Below are 18,664 nucleotides of genomic sequence, written 5' to 3'. Positions count from 1 at the left end.
TTAGTCCACAACTGCTGGTTGCTGCCCTAATTCTTTAACTGTTTTCCCCGTATGAGGGATGAGAATTATGCAGAAGGCGAAGCTGGCCCTTTTGTATATTTTCTGGTCATATGTATGACAAAATGTTTGATAATAATTCATTGCCACATGGAAACCATTAAAAATTATTCTCAAGGCGCAAAAGTTTTGAATATCTATGGAAAAATGTGTTTGAAAAGATAAAGTTTGTGGTAATTACCGTTTTTTTAAATAATCTTAAATTTTATTTCGCAGCCAACGCCTCTTTTAGTGGCAAGATATAATTTGAACTAGCCTAGCACACGGGTCGCTAGTACGCATGCGTCCGTGTGCTTGCGCTCTAGAGCGAGCAGGCGGCAAGCCTACAGATTGAAATATATATAGCGACCAAAGGGAAATTTGGCCAGGAAAATTGAAATTTAGGAATTTTTCCTTCCTGCCTCCTTTGGAAACTTCAAGTGACCCTTGACCCATTTACATGCACCGATCGCCTATGCCACGGGCTAACAATAAACACGCAAACACACTCGAAGGGTGCTGCGTTGCAAGCTCGTCTCACGGTCACAGTTGAAGCGAGTTACGCGGCAGAGTCGTGCCCAAAGTAAAACTTTCAGAATTTAAGTAACTAAAAGCAGACTCGATTGTCATGTTATTATTGATATTATAATTATCTTGATATCGACACACATTTTAAAAATTTTCGATGCATGTGAATGCACCAGGAAATCAAAGATATTGCAAGCAAATTTTTTTATTAAGTAACATTGCTTTTAGGCCACATCCACCATCTAAAGACGAAACCTTGATGCGTCGTTCCTCCCCTTCCCACCATTGTTACTTTTGCAGCGAGTCGCAGTACCCTCTGTCGCTCGCTTAAAAACGCTGAAAAACAATTAAATTCGGCCTCGGAAACGGTCTTAGATCGGGATACCCTGAGAAAGGTCGTTTGGGCATTCCCTTCGTGAGCGCTGTCGTATAAGGGAAAATTCATCGATTTGAAAAGAATAAATCAATTTTTAAAAATTGAATTTATGTGGTTTACTACCAACTACGCGTGAATCCACTGGGATATATAGTTCTGAAAACGGACAAAATTCCATCGCCTGCTTTTTTCTCCCCCTCTTTCGCCCACCCACATCGCCAAGAAAATGGACCACACACCATTTTCCTTCCAATTTGAGAGAATTTTGTTGGAAATCATTGTTTGCGCGTAGGTATTTTCGGAGGGGTAGCGTTCGTTGTGCGTGAAAATAACAATAGATATACGCAGCGGAGGTAAAATATTGCGTTTCCCCTTGCGCTGTGCGCTGGAAGAACGACGAAGGTAGTGAAAAGCATGACGTTCATTATCAGGTGTTGCGCATCACGAGAGATAAAATTCAAGCTGACGTTGGCATTCTAGAGAGTGTAGTGTCGAAGACGAGGAACTTAGGACAAGCCTTTACTTAAGTCACTAATGAACATTTTTATTGTTTTTTTATGTGTGATTTTAGATGTGACATTATTGCATTGTTGTATTTGATTTTAATTGTAACTCATGATATGGACGTATGTGATGACAACGGAACTGGTCGAGGAATAAAAACGACGAATTTCTCTTTGTTGACAACGAGGATGAAGCCTGGGTTTAATTATATTCAACATTTTTATTGTGTTTTGGCCGATATGTGAGTTGCCTCAATTACGCATGATCGCAGCCAAAAGAGCAGGCTTCAATCAGTTAAATTTAGCCAAGAATTATTGGTAAGTGATAAACAAAACGAATAAACGTGAATGTTCCAATATCTGCTGAGATATCTCTCCTTTCTCTGCATGCATTAATTAAAAGCCGAGTTTTAAATTTTATAAACATGCCTCTCCAAATTTAAAAAAAAACACAACTCTGATTTTTCCTTGCAAAAAGTAAGATAAAATAGAATAAATTAAAATATGGGGTCCTTGGGAAGCTTAGACGGTCGACCTTTTTCTTCTGTACTCAATTTATTTCCAAAAACATGAAATCTTCACGAATCATGAAAAATGATGACGATTGCACTGTATTTAAAATGGGTCAATTTGACAAGGAAAAAACTTTGTCAAATTGACGATGACCGCTTTTTAACAAGCTTTAAACTCGTCACGATTTTAAGCTCTCGACTAGCATACTGTCGCTGACTAGCTTAACACTAGTTAAAACCAGGTCATCGTCAATTTAACAAACTTAAACTGTGTCGATCACTGCTGGCCTGCCGCCGTGGCGTACGCTGGTCTGCAACCCCGTGAATGCTTGCCTGTCACCCCAAATTCCGAGACAAGAAATTGAAACAGGAAACAAGAATTCCGGCAGGACAGGAATATATTTTTGAGGAACAGGACAAGACAAGAATTTTGTTTCAAAACAATCCCATTCTTGGTCTATTTTGTATCAAATATACCTCATTTATAGACAGCATTACTTTTCATTTTGATGCTACCTTACAAAATGTTTACTTCCTTTCATGTAACTATAAACATTTTTCCAAAAAAGCCTAAAAATTATCCACGACGTTTACAATTTTGCTCTAAAGCTTTATTTAAAATGCAAAAATCTTTAATTATATAGTCAGTGGTGTTCGAAAAACAAGCATTTAACGGAAACAATCAACTGTATCAAAAATAACATTTCTTAGGGGTTTCTGCGATTCTTTTTCATTTTAAGCACTTTTGAAATACTTTTTCAGGCACTTTTTGTTGGATACTAAATTCTGGACGGGATGCATACTTTTTTTCCGTTTTGTTCATAAAGGGGAATTAGATTAATTAAAAATTATATACTATATCAACAGGCACAATTTAAACACTTTGAAAAATCTGTCAAATGGAAGTTTCAAATAATTAGAAGCAAACAAAAAACAGGTATAAATATTGATCTAGAAGATCATTTTGTATATTTGAATTAAATTTAAGAAAAAAAAGGGAAAAACAGGAACAGGACAGGAAATTTTTTTACGAATGCGGCGAAAACTACTGAGCTTCCCTTATATACTGAGGCAAAGGAGCGCGAGCCGAGACGCATGCAGACAGCAGGCGACGCTTTCATTGGCTCGCTGCGCACTCCGCGCGAACAAAGTGTTCTCGAAGAGGGGGTGGATTCTCGGGTATATAAACTCGGGGGTTGTAAAGGGAATTTCATAAACCTGCTATCACATCGAACTTTGCTCTCTCCTTCGCTCTACGCAGCAGAAATGGCAATCTTCTTGCAAGAACCTTGGGCTCTTCGGACGCGGAGCGACGATCACGTCTGCGCCACCACCTTCAACATGGCACGCACGCTGACGGACGTCGACCAGGACATCGTCAGCCTGGAGGACGAGGAAGGGGACGTCGAGAGTAAGTTTTTGTTAATAAAATAAATGTTGAAAGTTACATTGACGACAATTATATAAATTTAAGTTCATTTGCCTCCAGAATTGAACTATTAGCCTCTTTATTTATTTTACAAATTATTTTTGCGACCTTTTCTAATAGATTTCTCTGATTTTGTTTCCGCAGACGACACTCGATGTCCCATCTGTCTGCTGGCCCTGGACATGCCGATGCGCTTGCCATGTTGCGGGCATTTATTTTGCTTCGACTGCAGTTGGGGCAAAATAAAACGCTGCGCAATGTGCCGGGCGTTCCTGCCGCTGGATTTCTGGGCCACGCCGGAAGATTTCCTCAGCTGTCCTGTGCCTGAGCCGGCGACCCAGTACAGCTGGATCTTCAAAACCACATCCGGCTGGTGGCGTTTCTCTTGGCGCCAGGAGCAGGCGATTCGGCGGGCGTTGAGTGCAGGAATCTGCAAGCTCAGTCTCACCATCGCGGGCGAAGAGGCGACCTTGGATTTTCGGTCGCTTTTAATTAAGCAACATCGCAAGGTTGGCGCACTTTCCATTGCTCGCAACGGCACCTTTGAAGCTGTGGGGGTGGCCGGGCTCAAACTCTCGCCCGAATAGCCAAGCACGTCGTGACCAAGTACACCAAAGCTCCAAGAAAGCCTCAAAATCAACACAAGGCTTTAAAATCGGCCCTTTTCAGGGCCAACAAATACATCTGAATAAAGTTTCAAAGCAATGAAATAATTTTTAAAATTTTTAAGTAATTTCGCCGCTTTTTTATGTTCGTTTGCCTCCATTATAATTCCAATATTACTTAATTAGAAAGGAAGTTGAGAATTAGTAATAAAATAAATTGCAAAGAAATAACCTAATTAAATCAATGCCATCATTAATTCTGTCATGACGAACTACCGATTAAATAATTGAAGCAAATATATTGCTTCTCTCTTCAGTCTTCACTGCGTTAGAGGGGTTACACCGGTCTCGGTTGTTGCTCGCTCATCCGCCGCAAACAGCTAACAGCTCACTCATTTTCAGAGCCCGAGATTTACGATGTATGTTAAAGTAGAGGTTTCAAAGCAATGAACCATCCATCCAATAAACTGATCTTTAAAGAACTATTCCGTTTATGTTATGTTTAAGCAGGACAGTTAAAGTTTAAACAAAAGTCTCAGTGATAATAGAGGTCAAATTAAATTAGTGTTTGAGACGTCTCGTATTGCTTTGTAAATTAACGAGAATTATTTGGGTGGCCCTGAAAAGGGCCGGTTTCGCCGTGAACCTGCACGGTGTGGGCTTAGGCCTTCTTGTCGGTCTTCTTGGGCAGGAGCAGGACGGCCTGGATGTTGGGCAGGACACCTCCCTGGGCGATGGTCACGCCGGACAGCCGTTTGTTTTATAGAAGGCATTACTTCTTATTTTGATACTACCTTACAATATGTTTAACTTCTTTCATGTAGCTATAAACATTTTTCCAAAAAAGCGTAAAAATTATCCACGACGTTTTTACAATTTTGCTCTATAGCTTTATTTAAAATGCAAAAATCTTTAATTATATATAGTTAGTGGTGTTCGCAAAAACAAGCATTTTACAGAGACAATCAACTGTGACGATTGTCGCGATAGGATTAAGGGTAATTGTCAATTTTTACCGACTTTATTTGCCCATCCTGAATTTTACATATAAGGTTGTTAGGGATGTTTCATAGTGTGTAACCTGAAATTTTGAGCAAAAAATTCGGTGGCCCTTTTCGGGAAATCGCGATTTTCGAAAATTGAAAAGTTGAGATAGTAACTCCGAAATATCAAGGTATCTTCGGTCCAGATTGGAATTTTGATGTGGTTTTTTCACCTTCGGGCGTAACTTTTTGAGTAGAACATGTTTGCCATTGGTCAAAAATTTGTAGGTCAGAGGTCAAGGTCACAAATTCGCATGAAAAATGTTCAATTAAAAATATCACAAAATACGCCCCCTCGGATTTTTTTCATGGAAACGTAAAAAATGTAGCCCTGAATGCATAGAATATAAGTTTATATACTTCAACCCCCTCAAAAAAATGTAAAACAAAAATTTAGCGTCTTAGGGGTGGGGGGTAAAAGCACACCTAAACCTTTCAGATGGTTAGGGTAGGTCGAGACGAGTCCAACGGTGGGTAGTTTTTGCAATTCTGATCCTTATAGAACCTGAGATTTGAGACTTGCGAAAATTTTTGCCAATTTTCTCCGAAATTTACGGTGCTCGACTATGTTTTCTCACATGATTTGGAATCCTCTCATCGAGATCTATCGGACAGCCAGAGTCTTTTTGGGGAAATGTGGAATTTCAGAGAAAATCGCAATTGCAAAATTCCGTTGAAAATTCTCCATTTAAAACAATGCTAAGTTTGAGGCCGATTTTCACGAAAATTTACTGTGCTGCCTATGTATTTTTTTAACTGTACATGATTTGTAGGACCCAATCTGTATGGGTATTAAAGGATTTTGCGGGGAAATTCATAATCATTCCTCTTTAAATACACATAAATTATAATATTGTAGTTCAAGTCTAGATCTTTTCTTTTTTCTTCAAACTCGTAATGAACTTTTTTTTATCGATATTTATGATTTTTTGTCTTGTGTAAAATACTCATTGCTTTAATTGTATGAGGGAGCGAAATAATCGAAATAATGAGAAAAAACAAAATTTTACACCGACTTTGCCATTCTTCGTACAAGCCCCCGTCGATTCAAAAAAGAGTGCGGCCGGATTTTATTTTGCGCCAGATCGATCAATTTTGTTCGGTTCTAATTGGCGTAAACGCTTTGGACTTGATAAAATATATTTCAATTCTAAGTTTTGAAACTAATTGGTCATGAACAATTTTCCGCTAAACTTATTAATGACTGAGACATTAATTAAAAACACCAATTTTGCAATATTTAAAATATCAAATCAACTAAAAATACGAAAGTCGTTTATCTAGTAAAAAAAATTGTTGCCTTCATTGATATGGAAATTACCACTGTCAGAAGAAAGTTTTGATCTAAATATTTCCATTTTTTTATCTTCGATTCGGACGCAAGAATATCAGTTCCTTCTTGGTATTTTTACGGTTCGGATGTTTCCATTCCACTGCATTTTACAATTAATATAAAAATATAGATAAATGTACACTCAATTATCGTTTCGTGTGATTGCTAACTTTTTAAAATCGAATTTAATTTAGAATACTGGTGTACGGCACAAATGTTCCCACGCTTGATTTTCGATTTTTGTGGATGAGAATCCAAGAGCATTCGTGATTTTTCTCGCACCCTAGCATCGCATCCGTCGTTCATTATTGTGGAGCACACAAAAGCGAACGAAAAGTTTGACCTGCGAGCGACCTTTTTATCTGTGAAGCAGTGCGCCCCATTTTGATGCACAGCCTGAATATGTTGTGCACGGTATGGGGAATGGTCGAGATAAGTCAAACCCCACAAATTGTTGCAATGCCTTTATTTGTATTTGCCGTTATTTGGTCTGAAATAATATAATAAATTCCATAAATGCATAGAAAAGAATGTTAAAACTAAACACATTAAAAAAGGCAAAAGGCCATTGTCAATTATTAAAATATAATATATAAAATGACAAGAATAAAATAATAACTCAATTAATAAAACACAACACAATATATAATAACATAAGCTTACCCCTAAAAGGGAGTTGTCAGAGATTGGCAATATACAAGCAAGGTAGTTCAATTATTCGTCAATTATAGGGTTCGTACTGTAATACATACACGTCATTATAACTAACTAAATTCACAAACCACAAATAGTAATATTGTTCACAGAGATAATCACTTACAAAGGGAGCATATGTGCTCAAGGTTAACGAACTCCTAAATGTGCGGCCGAGGGAGCAATATTTGCTGCTACCGCACACGTTGATCGTCGAGTTTAGAATAATTCCTTATCAGGTTAACACGGATATACTCAGGCAGCCAGGGTAGGAGAGAACGCCACCTTTCGGCAGCCACCATAACGGGCCATAGGCGATCGGTGGATTTCGATACAATTTGTGATTTTCTCACTGCAGCACGGTGAGATTTTCTCAACCTTGACTTGCAGTGTACTTCAAAAGAACACGTGACGTTCACGGCTATGACACGCGGGGCAAGCCAGAGCTGTACATTCCGGTCCAGGCATCGCTGCTTTCAAAGAAAAATCCCCTTGCTTGTGCGTTGCGAGCGTGTACAATGCCTTGCCAGTGTCACTACGCCTAGAGCCCCGAGTCAAAGAATTTAGTACGGCTTTGAAAGGTTTCCTTTGCAAACACAAATTTTACTCTTCCCAAGAGTATATTTCTCTTTTGTCAAAAACTTATGATGTTGTTGTGTGGTAATTATTTTTCTATTGTATATTGTGTTTGTAATTTGCAATTAGCGATGGAATATGTTGTGAGAAGATCTTCACCTTGATGTAGTGCCATGCTAAAAGTCAAATAAAATGAATTGAATATAAACGCGCCCCAACTGCTTTATCCTCTTGGCCTTTTGCTAAGAATTCTGCTTTCTTTGTTCTGTGCATGGGTTCTCACTATATTTTACTGCATGAGCATGGGGCTCGATAAATGGGAAAATTGACACTGGACAGAGGAGACTTAAACAAAACGTTTTGTAAAGCTGCCAATGCGTCATGTGTATTATATCGCTATCCTTCGCATCGAGGGCATCTCTTTTAGTCCACAACTGCTGGTTGCTGCCCTAATTCTTTAACTGTTTTCCCCGTATGAGGGATGAGAATTATGCAGAAGGCGAAGCTGGCCCTTTTGTATATTTTCTGGTCATATGTATGACAAAATGTTTGATAATAATTCATTGCCACATGGAAACCATTAAAAATTATTCTCAAGGCGCAAAAGTTTTGAATATCTATGGAAAAATGTGTTTGAAAAGATAAAGTTTGTGGTAATTACCGTTTTTTTAAATAATCTTAAATTTTATTTCGCAGCCAACGCCTCTTTTAGTGGCAAGATATAATTTGAACTAGCCTAGCACACGGGTCGCTAGTACGCATGCGTCCGTGTGCTTGCGCTCTAGAGCGAGCAGGCGGCAAGCCTACAGATTGAAATATATATAGCGACCAAAGGGAAATTTGGCCAGGAAAATTGAAATTTAGGAATTTTTCCTTCCTGCCTCCTTTGGAAACTTCAAGTGACCCTTGACCCATTTACATGCACCGATCGCCTATGCCACGGGCTAACAATAAACACGCAAACACACTCGAAGGGTGCTGCGTTGCAAGCTCGTCTCACGGTCACAGTTGAAGCGAGTTACGCGGCAGAGTCGTGCCCAAAGTAAAACTTTCAGAATTTAAGTAACTAAAAGCAGACTCGATTGTCATGTTATTATTGATATTATAATTATCTTGATATCGACACACATTTTAAAAATTTTCGATGCATGTGAATGCACCAGGAAATCAAAGATATTGCAAGCAAATTTTTTTATTAAGTAACATTGCTTTTAGGCCACATCCACCATCTAAAGACGAAACCTTGATGCGTCGTTCCTCCCCTTCCCACCATTGTTACTTTTGCAGCGAGTCGCAGTACCCTCTGTCGCTCGCTTAAAAACGCTGAAAAACAATTAAATTCGGCCTCGGAAACGGTCTTAGATCGGGATACCCTGAGAAAGGTCGTTTGGGCATTCCCTTCGTGAGCGCTGTCGTATAAGGGAAAATTCATCGATTTGAAAAGAATAAATCAATTTTTAAAAATTGAATTTATGTGGTTTACTACCAACTACGCGTGAATCCACTGGGATATATAGTTCTGAAAACGGACAAAATTCCATCGCCTGCTTTTTTCTCCCCCTCTTTCGCCCACCCACATCGCCAAGAAAATGGACCACACACCATTTTCCTTCCAATTTGAGAGAATTTTGTTGGAAATCATTGTTTGCGCGTAGGTATTTTCGGAGGGGTAGCGTTCGTTGTGCGTGAAAATAACAATAGATATACGCAGCGGAGGTAAAATATTGCGTTTCCCCTTGCGCTGTGCGCTGGAAGAACGACGAAGGTAGTGAAAAGCATGACGTTCATTATCAGGTGTTGCGCATCACGAGAGATAAAATTCAAGCTGACGTTGGCATTCTAGAGAGTGTAGTGTCGAAGACGAGGAACTTAGGACAAGCCTTTACTTAAGTCACTAATGAACATTTTTATTGTTTTTTTATGTGTGATTTTAGATGTGACATTATTGCATTGTTGTATTTGATTTTAATTGTAACTCATGATATGGACGTATGTGATGACAACGGAACTGGTCGAGGAATAAAAACGACGAATTTCTCTTTGTTGACAACGAGGATGAAGCCTGGGTTTAATTATATTCAACATTTTTATTGTGTTTTGGCCGATATGTGAGTTGCCTCAATTACGCATGATCGCAGCCAAAAGAGCAGGCTTCAATCAGTTAAATTTAGCCAAGAATTATTGGTAAGTGATAAACAAAACGAATAAACGTGAATGTTCCAATATCTGCTGAGATATCTCTCCTTTCTCTGCATGCATTAATTAAAAGCCGAGTTTTAAATTTTATAAACATGCCTCTCCAAATTTAAAAAAAAACACAACTCTGATTTTTCCTTGCAAAAAGTAAGATAAAATAGAATAAATTAAAATATGGGGTCCTTGGGAAGCTTAGACGGTCGACCTTTTTCTTCTGTACTCAATTTATTTCCAAAAACATGAAATCTTCACGAATCATGAAAAATGATGACGATTGCACTGTATTTAAAATGGGTCAATTTGACAAGGAAAAATCTTTGTCAAATTGACGATGACCGCTTTTTAACAAGCTTTAAACTCGTCACGATTTTAAGCTCTCGACTAGCATACTGTCGCTGACTAGCTTAACACTAGTTAAAACCAGGTCATCGTCAATTTAACAAACTTAAACTGTGTCGATCACTGCTGGCCTGCCGCCGTGGCGTACGCTGGTCTGCAACCCCGTGAATGCTTGCCTGTCACCCCAAATTCCGAGACAAGAAATTGAAACAGGAAACAAGAATTCCGGCAGGACAGGAATATATTTTTGAGGAACAGGACAAGACAAGAATTTTGTTTCAAAACAATCCCATTCTTGGTCTATTTTGTATCAAATATACCTCATTTATAGACAGCATTACTTTTCATTTTGATGCTACCTTACAAAATGTTTACTTCCTTTCATGTAACTATAAACATTTTTCCAAAAAAGCCTAAAAATTATCCACGACGTTTACAATTTTGCTCTAAAGCTTTATTTAAAATGCAAAAATCTTTAATTATATAGTCAGTGGTGTTCGAAAAACAAGCATTTAACGGAAACAATCAACTGTATCAAAAATAACATTTCTTAGGGGTTTCTGCGATTCTTTTTCATTTTAAGCACTTTTGAAATACTTTTTCAGGCACTTTTTGTTGGATACTAAATTCTGGACGGGATGCATACTTTTTTTCCGTTTTGTTCATAAAGGGGAATTAGATTAATTAAAAATTATATACTATATCAACAGGCACAATTTAAACACTTTGAAAAATCTGTCAAATGGAAGTTTCAAATAATTAGAAGCAAACAAAAAACAGGTATAAATATTGATCTAGAAGATCATTTTGTATATTTGAATTAAATTTAAGAAAAAAAAGGGAAAAACAGGAACAGGACAGGAAATTTTTTTACGAATGCGGCGAAAACTACTGAGCTTCCCTTATATACTGAGGCAAAGGAGCGCGAGCCGAGACGCATGCAGACAGCAGGCGACGCTTTCATTGGCTCGCTGCGCACTCCGCGCGAACAAAGTGTTCTCGAAGAGGGGGTGGATTCTCGGGTATATAAACTCGGGGGTTGTAAAGGGAATTTCATAAACCTGCTATCACATCGAACTTTGCTCTCTCCTTCGCTCTACTCAGCAGAAATGGCAATCTTCTTGCAAGAACCTTGGGCTCTTCGGACGCGGAGCGACGATCACGTCTGCGCCACCACCTTCAACATGGCACGCACGCTGACGGACGTCGACCAGGACATCGTCAGCCTGGAGGACGAGGAAGGGGACGTCGAGAGTAAGTTTTTGTTAATAAAATAAATGTTGAAAGTTACATTGACGACAATTATATAAATTTAAGTTCATTTGCCTCCAGAATTGAACTATTAGCCTCTTTATTTATTTTACAAATTATTTTTGCGACCTTTTCTAATAGATTTCTCTGATTTTGTTTCCGCAGACGACACTCGATGTCCCATCTGTCTGCTGGCCCTGGACATGCCGATGCGCTTGCCATGTTGCGGGCATTTATTTTGCTTCGACTGCAGTTGGGGCAAAATAAAACGCTGCGCAATGTGCCGGGCGTTCCTGCCGCTGGATTTCTGGGCCACGCCGGAAGATTTCCTCAGCTGTCCTGTGCCTGAGCCGGCGACCCAGTACAGCTGGATCTTCAAAACCACATCCGGCTGGTGGCGTTTCTCTTGGCGCCAGGAGCAGGCGATTCGGCGGGCGTTGAGTGCAGGAATCTGCAAGCTCAGTCTCACCATCGCGGGCGAAGAGGCGACCTTGGATTTTCGGTCGCTTTTAATTAAGCAACATCGCAAGGTTGGCGCACTTTCCATTGCTCGCAACGGCACCTTTGAAGCTGTGGGGGTGGCCGGGCTCAAACTCTCGCCCGAATAGCCAAGCACGTCGTGACCAAGTACACCAAAGCTCCAAGAAAGCCTCAAAATCAACACAAGGCTTTAAAATCGGCCCTTTTCAGGGCCAACAAATACATCTGAATAAAGTTTCAAAGCAATGAAATAATTTTTAAAATTTTTAAGTAATTTCGCCGCTTTTTTATGTTCGTTTGCCTCCATTATAATTCCAATATTACTTAATTAGAAAGGAAGTTGAGAATTAGTAATAAAATAAATTGCAAAGAAATAACCTAATTAAATCAATGCCATCATTAATTCTGTCATGACGAACTACCGATTAAATAATTGAAGCAAATATATTGCTTCTCTCTTCAGTCTTCACTGCGTTAGAGGGGTTACACCGGTCTCGGTTGTTGCTCGCTCATCCGCCGCAAACAGCTAACAGCTCACTCATTTTCAGAGCGCGAGATTTACGATGTATGTTAAAGTAGGTTTCAAAGCAATGAACCATCCATCCAATAAACTGATCTTTAAAGAACTATTCCGTTTATGTTATGTTTAAGCAGGACAGTTAAAGTTTAAACAAGAGTCTCACTGATAATAGAGGTAAATTAAATTAGTGTTTGAGACGTCTCGTATTGCTTTGTAAATTAACGAGAATTATTTGGGTGGCCCTGAAAAGGGCCGGTTTCGCCGTGAACCTGCACGGTGTGAGCTTAGGCCTTCTTGTCGGTCTTCTTGGGCAGGAGGACGGCCTGGATGTTGGGCAGGACACCTCCCTGGGCGATGGTCACGCCGGACAGCAGTTTGTTCAGCTCCTCGTCGTTGCGGATGGCCAATTGCAAGTGTCGGGGGATGATGCGTGTCTTCTTGTTGTCGCGGGCGGCGTTGCCGGCCAACTCGAGCACCTCAGCGGCCAGATATTCCATGACGGCGGCCAGGTAGACGGGGGCGCCGGCACCCACGCGCTCGGCGTAGTTGCCCTTGCGGAGCAGACGGTGGATGCGGCCCACGGGGAACTGGAGTCCCGCACGGCTCGAGCGGGTCTTTGCCTTTCCCTTCACCTTTCCTCCCTTTCCGCGTCCAGACATGATGAGTTTCGGTTTTCGGTGACGTGCGGCGATATCAGACGAATGCGGCCAAAACGGCTGAGCTTTCTATTTATACTGAGGCAGGGGGAGCGCGAGCCGAAACGCATGCGCCAATCAGAGGGCAAGCGACGCTGCTATTGGCTCGCTGCGCACTCTGCTTTTCTCACATAAATACGCAGGCCTTAACAGCGTAAGCTCATTCGTTTCTCAGCCCGCTGACCTACGACGTGCATCACCATGCCACCCAAAACTTCGGGAAAGGCCGCCAAGAAGTCTGGCAAGGCCCAGAAGAACATCAGCAAGTCGGACAAGAAGGGAAAGAGGAAGCGCAGGAAGGAGTCGTACGCCATCTACATCTACAAGGTGCTTAAGCAGGTGCACCCCGACACCGGCGTGTCCAGCAAGGCCATGTCGATCATGAACTCGTTCGTGAACGACATCTTCGAGCGCATCGCCGCCGAAGCCAGCCGCCTGGCGCACTACAACAAGCGCTCCACCATCACGTCCCGGGAAATCCAGACCGCCGTGCGTCTGCTGCTGCCCGGAGAGCTGGCCAAGCACGCCGTGTCTGAGGGCACCAAGGCCGTAACCAAGTACACCAGCTCCAAGTAAGGCCTAAGATCGACACAAGGCTTCCAAATCGGCCCTTTTCAGGGCCACCCAAATAAATCTGAAAAGTTCCAAAGCAACGAACCTAATAATTCGTAGTGATGCACTAAGCTTCTTAGTGTTGTTGCCTTCTTTTACTAAAATATCACTATTTCTTAATACTTAAACGACGGAAGAATTTAATATATATTATGCATGTTCAATAAATTGCAAACTTGGAAATCAACAAGGTTAGACAATGCTATCACCCGCAGCGAATCTTCGATGAAATAAATAGAGCAAAGATCTTTTGTTTCTGCGTTCACCACGTTTGAGGTGGTAGGCTGTTCTCGGCAGTTAGCTCAGCTCCTCGTCTGCCGCAAACAGCCCGCTCATTGACAGAGCCCGAGATTTACGTTACGATGAATATATGGTTTCAAAGCAATGAACTATCCAATAAATTGAGTTTTTAGGGAGCTATTCGACTTCGACGCTGCTCTTTTTCATTTTTTTTTTATTTTCCTACGATATGTATTTCATATAAATTAATGGTACACAGCGAGTTACAAAGATCGATGTATATTATATTATTTCCTGAATTTTTAAGTCTATGCAAACCTTAACACTCATAAATAATGACGAGTTTTCTTCCAACAAGATGAAGCAAAAAGTTGGTTTTTCTTGTCCCCTCGTTCGCCATGCTCGGCTGTTGACGTGTTGACCACTCGGTAGCCGCGCAAACAGCTCGCTCAGATGGATCGTCGCTACATGGCAGGTCCTTCGAGCTCCGTTGCGCGGCTGTGGCGCTGCTGACGTGATGCTCTCGATCAGACGATCATCTGTTTCCCGCTCAACCGTCGGTCGCAAGACGCAAAGCGCTTTCCAACGGTCGTGATTGAGCAAAATTCATAAAATTCTTAACTTACAGACTTACTGCGGAACAAAATACGTCTTATCGTGTAATAGGACTGACTGACGGTCTAAAATAATTGAATTTTATTCTGAAAATGGTTTCATCAACAATGCTGGTTGAGCAAAACATAAGTACTTGCCACATGTCATTAAAATTCATAGTAATTTCAGTTAGCCAGGAATGACGAAATATCCAATAATGCGTAGTCAAAATGTCGGACATTCCTAGAGCTACAGGAAGTTTGTCAACGTTCCTAATAATTCTGGAGCGAAATATCAGCGTCGAAAGAATACTGCGTAGATTAATCTAATCAGCTGCGAAGCTAATTACGTTAAAGGGAGATAAGCTTGCGATAATTTATGCCGCCGTGAAAGAATAGTATTCGCAGCGTGATCAAATGAAAGCGACCAGGTCATTTTAGTTATTTATCGAGGACCAAGGTAGTATTGCTTTGTACTGTAACGAGAATAATTTGGGTGGCCCTGAAAAGGGCCGATTTGTGGCGCGAAGCTCTTCGGCTTAAGCACGCTCTCCGCGGATGCGGCGGGCCAGCTGGATGTCCTTGGGCATGATGGTGACGCGCTTGGCGTGGATGGCGCACAGGTTCGTGTCCTCGAACAGACCGACCAGGTAGGCCTCGCTGGCCTCCTGCAGGGCCATCACGGCCGACGACTGGAAGCGCAGGTCGGTCTTGAAGTCCTGCGCGATTTCACGCACCAGGCGCTGGAAGGGCAGCTTGCGGATCAGCAGCTCAGTGCTCTTCTGGTAGCGACGGATCTCACGAAGCGCCACTGTGCCGGGTCTGTAGCGATGGGGCTTCTTCACGCCACCGGTCGCCGGCGCGCTCTTCCTCGCGGCCTTGGTGGCCAGCTGTTTGCGGGGCGCCTTGCCTCCGGTCGACTTGCGGGCGGTCTGCTTCGTGCGGGCCATTGTTGGTCTTCGATGTGCGTGACAAAGAATGTGAGTCTCGATATCAGAGCGCTGGCTTTATACGAAATCCGAAGCACCAAGCCCCGCCTCTCGACGCTGATTGGCTGCCGGCCTTTTGCATCTCCCGGCCCCGCTCGCCGACTATATAAGCGCCGTTCCCCTGCGTGAGTTCATCAGTTTCGTCGACTTCGTCAGCAGAAACAGAAGCATCATGACCGGACGCGGAAAGGGAGGCAAGGGACTCGGCAAGGGAGGCGCCAAGCGTCATCGCAAGGTGCTGCGCGACAACATCCAGGGCATCACGAAGCCGGCCATCCGCCGTCTGGCCCGTCGCGGCGGAGTCAAGCGCATCTCCGGCCTCATCTACGAGGAGACCCGCGGTGTGTTGAAGGTGTTCCTCGAGAACGTGATCCGCGACGCCGTCACCTACACCGAGCACGCCAAGAGGAAGACCGTCACCGCCATGGACGTCGTCTACGCCCTCAAGCGCCAGGGCCGCACCCTCTACGGCTTCGGCGGCTAAGCTACCTTCACCCCAGCTTGGCACAAATCGGCCCTTTTCAGGGCCACCCAAATTCTTCTCGTTTGGTTACTAAGCAATCAATACGCAGCATATAGGTATGAATGTATTGTGTGTACAAATCGTAAATAAATAAAATCGTCTCATTTGGTGTATTGAATTAATAAAGAATTTAATTTTGGTTGAGGGGTGTAAAGTCGTTTAAGGAGATCAGTTCAGCATTATTGAGCCGCTGGGTTCTGGGTTAGATTGAGACGCTAATAGCGTCACGCTATAGTGAAAGGAGTGGGGAGTTAATTGTGACGTCATCATGGATAGCGTGTTGCATAGATGCTCCCAGCTGGTGCCGGCGCGCACTGCGGCAAAGAACTTAGTAGTTGTTGCATATTGCTAGGTATTAGGTAATATTCTACCTTTTTCGCTTATTCATTTTCGATTTGACGTCATTATTAGCATAAAAATAAGTTAACAATACGATTTTTCACGTTTAAAGAGGAATGATACTGCAAAAGCCTGGAAAATGCTTGTTGCCAATGCATAAACTCATACCTTAGGATTCAGTTAAAGCCTAAATCGACCTAAGAAGCACTGCATTTTTTTTGTTTTTTTTTTTTGAGAAAATTAGCTGGAAAGTTACTCTGCTTGTCAAATGGGATTGGCTGTCTCCTTACCCTTACTTGATATCCGATTTTATTTCAAAACCAAGAGTTTCCCCAATAAGTGGCATACACCGTTGGACAGATCTCGACGAGACGAATCGGAATAGGCCAAGAAAATATGTACAAGCACTGTAAATTTTGGAGAAAATTGGCAAAATTTGAATTTTTAACTGTAGGAAGTTCCTCGTTTACTATTGCAAATTGTTTATCGATCAATAATTGTTTATGGCATCCAACAATTCAAAAAATTTTCAATTGTCGCCCTGTATAATTCCACTTAAATAATGCTGATTTCTCGGATTCCCGCGCAAAAATGATCAAAGAATTTTTAACTTTCATTTTCCAAGGTGCTGGACGGATTGAATCCCTCTTATCAATAATCAATGTATATTTATTATCCAAAAATAAGTAACATTATGACAAAAAAGATTACATATATTTCACTGTGATGGATGCTGTCATAAATACACACCAAGTAACTGTAGCATTATATTTACAAAATAAGTAACTCAGGCATTAATATCATTTTTCTTACTTCTTCTAAATGCAATCGACAAAATAGCTAAACATCTGATTCAATCAATCAATATTTACACGAATAGGAGAGCACAAGAGGCGATTTCTTCAAACACGATGTTTAAATGCTCACAAATTCCACTTGCTCAGCGACTTTGTGCCACTAGACTGCCATTCGCACTTGGAGATTTTCAGCCGGTCCACTTCCGGCGAGTTAGCAAGAACGCAGGCACCGATGTAGGACGCGTGGTAGCGGTATGGAGATGCGTGAACCTAACAAAATTGAGTAAAATATCAGTAACTGTGACACAAAAAAGCAATTAAATTAAATAAAAATGCGAAAATTCCATCTGCGCACGCGTGTTTTAGACCGAATCCCTTAAAATTAGTTCAACTTGCGTCCGCGCTAATTTATTTTTCCAGCTGGAGAAAAGAGGAGATAAAATGATTATGCGTTGTTTGCCTCTGTCATTGCGAGTAGAGCGGAGATGAGAGCGTGTTCTTTCGCCCCTTGCTCCCCTTCCAATGCCCAACGACGGCTAGGGAGGGGAAATCTTCACTCTTTTGTGACAATGAGACTAACAACTGTCCACAAAAACAAAATTCTTGCAATTTCGATTCTGATTGTGAGCAATAAATCTCATGCAATCTAATTTTTCGACTTTTAAGTGCATTTTAATTATATTTAATCCAAGTTTTCAGCCAAATTAAAAAATAAAACTGTTTAAGTATACGTCTCAAAGTATTTTTAGCCATTTTTCCCACGTAAGAAATAATCTTTTATACCTTGGGTTGAAGCGATTTCGGCGTGACTTTGTCGACTTCCGCGTGAAGTCGTTCCGCAAATCCAGGCAGCATGGTCACTCCACCTGACAGGTAGATGCTTCGCGTCATCTCTTTCCTCACATCCATGCTGCATTCCTGCGTTGAAAATAAATATTATTTTAATAATCGTCAAGCAAGGGGGCGTCAATTCAAACTTACCCTGATTGCTTTGTGAACGAGTTTGTGGACGCCGAGATTGTCCAGACCCCAGGCGTCAGGGTTGAAAAGCCCTTCTGTTGACTGGAATCGACCCGAGTCAAGGGTGATGCTCCTTTGAAACAAATTTATAAGTGTTTTTTTGTGATTTTAAAATTTGAACGAGAGGTGACTCACTCCCAGTGGACATTTGTGTCATCGAAGAACTGCTTGATGCTGACTGACTGTTCGACAGCGGTCGCGTCCTCCCTGAATTTCTGCATTTCCGTGTTGTAGTGCTGCGCGCTGAAGCAGAGATTCTCGAGCACGTATCTGATGAGGAACGACTCCACCTCCGTCACCAGCGAATACTGCTTTTGGTGCAAAAAGTGCCGCAAGTGGTCCACGATCTGCGAGCCGCCGTACGGAATCCGCGAAACTCCGTTTTCAACGATGTAACCTGACAATTTTAATTAGGGTTAACACGGAATTTGGGATT

General features: G+C 41.7%; 7 protein-coding genes across 7 annotated transcripts in view; 4 read left to right on the top strand and 3 right to left on the bottom strand.

The window, feature by feature from the left end:
- The first annotated feature begins 3,221 nt into the window (after positions 1–3,221).
- On the top strand, positions 3,222–3,971 carry LOC135945235 (E3 ubiquitin-protein ligase rnf146-like). Its single transcript, XM_065492795.1, has 2 exons — positions 3,222–3,366; positions 3,529–3,971. The coding sequence occupies exons 1-2, from the start codon at positions 3,222–3,224 to the stop codon at positions 3,969–3,971; spliced, it is 588 nt and encodes a 195-aa protein (XP_065348867.1).
- Positions 3,972–11,278: 7,307 nt separating this feature from the next.
- On the top strand, positions 11,279–12,028 carry LOC135945234 (E3 ubiquitin-protein ligase rnf146-like). Its single transcript, XM_065492794.1, has 2 exons — positions 11,279–11,423; positions 11,586–12,028. Exons 1-2 carry the CDS (start codon positions 11,279–11,281, stop codon positions 12,026–12,028), a joined length of 588 nt encoding a protein of 195 aa, XP_065348866.1.
- Positions 11,533–13,101, bottom strand: LOC135946910 (histone H2A). The gene has a single exon (XM_065495387.1). It carries the CDS (start codon positions 13,077–13,079, stop codon positions 12,705–12,707), a length of 375 nt encoding a protein of 124 aa, XP_065351459.1. The 5' UTR covers positions 13,080–13,101; the 3' UTR covers positions 11,533–12,704.
- Positions 13,102–13,298: 197 nt separating this feature from the next.
- On the top strand, positions 13,299–13,786 carry LOC135946286 (histone H2B). The gene has a single exon (XM_065494442.1). The coding sequence runs from the start codon at positions 13,317–13,319 to the stop codon at positions 13,689–13,691; it is 375 nt and encodes a 124-aa protein (XP_065350514.1). The 5' UTR covers positions 13,299–13,316; the 3' UTR covers positions 13,692–13,786.
- A 1,302-nt stretch (positions 13,787–15,088) lies between these two features.
- On the bottom strand, positions 15,089–15,523 carry LOC135946661 (histone H3). Its single transcript, XM_065494965.1, has one exon. The coding sequence runs from the start codon at positions 15,508–15,510 to the stop codon at positions 15,100–15,102; it is 411 nt and encodes a 136-aa protein (XP_065351037.1). The 5' UTR covers positions 15,511–15,523; the 3' UTR covers positions 15,089–15,099.
- A 162-nt stretch (positions 15,524–15,685) lies between these two features.
- Positions 15,686–16,104, top strand: LOC135945691 (histone H4). The gene has a single exon (XM_065493527.1). It carries the CDS (start codon positions 15,722–15,724, stop codon positions 16,031–16,033), a length of 312 nt encoding a protein of 103 aa, XP_065349599.1. The 5' UTR covers positions 15,686–15,721; the 3' UTR covers positions 16,034–16,104.
- Positions 16,105–17,059: 955 nt separating this feature from the next.
- The window catches only part of LOC135945377 (uncharacterized), a 44,141-nt gene continuing 42,536 nt past the window's right edge, over positions 17,060–18,664 (bottom strand). The window contains exons 15-18 of the mRNA XM_065493011.1: positions 18,364–18,625; positions 18,190–18,301; positions 17,992–18,126; positions 17,060–17,478 (exon numbers count right to left, since the gene is read on the bottom strand). Coding sequence (XP_065349083.1) covers positions 17,335–17,478; positions 17,992–18,126; positions 18,190–18,301; positions 18,364–18,625 — 653 coding nt within the window. The 3' untranslated portion in view covers positions 17,060–17,334. The remainder of the gene's footprint in view (positions 17,479–17,991; positions 18,127–18,189; positions 18,302–18,363; positions 18,626–18,664) is intronic.

Source organism: Cloeon dipterum, chromosome X, assembly GCF_949628265.1.
Source record: "Cloeon dipterum chromosome X, ieCloDipt1.1, whole genome shotgun sequence".
Taxonomy (NCBI): Eukaryota; Metazoa; Arthropoda; class Insecta; order Ephemeroptera; family Baetidae; genus Cloeon; species Cloeon dipterum.
This window is presented reverse-complemented; position numbering and strand designations above follow the sequence as displayed.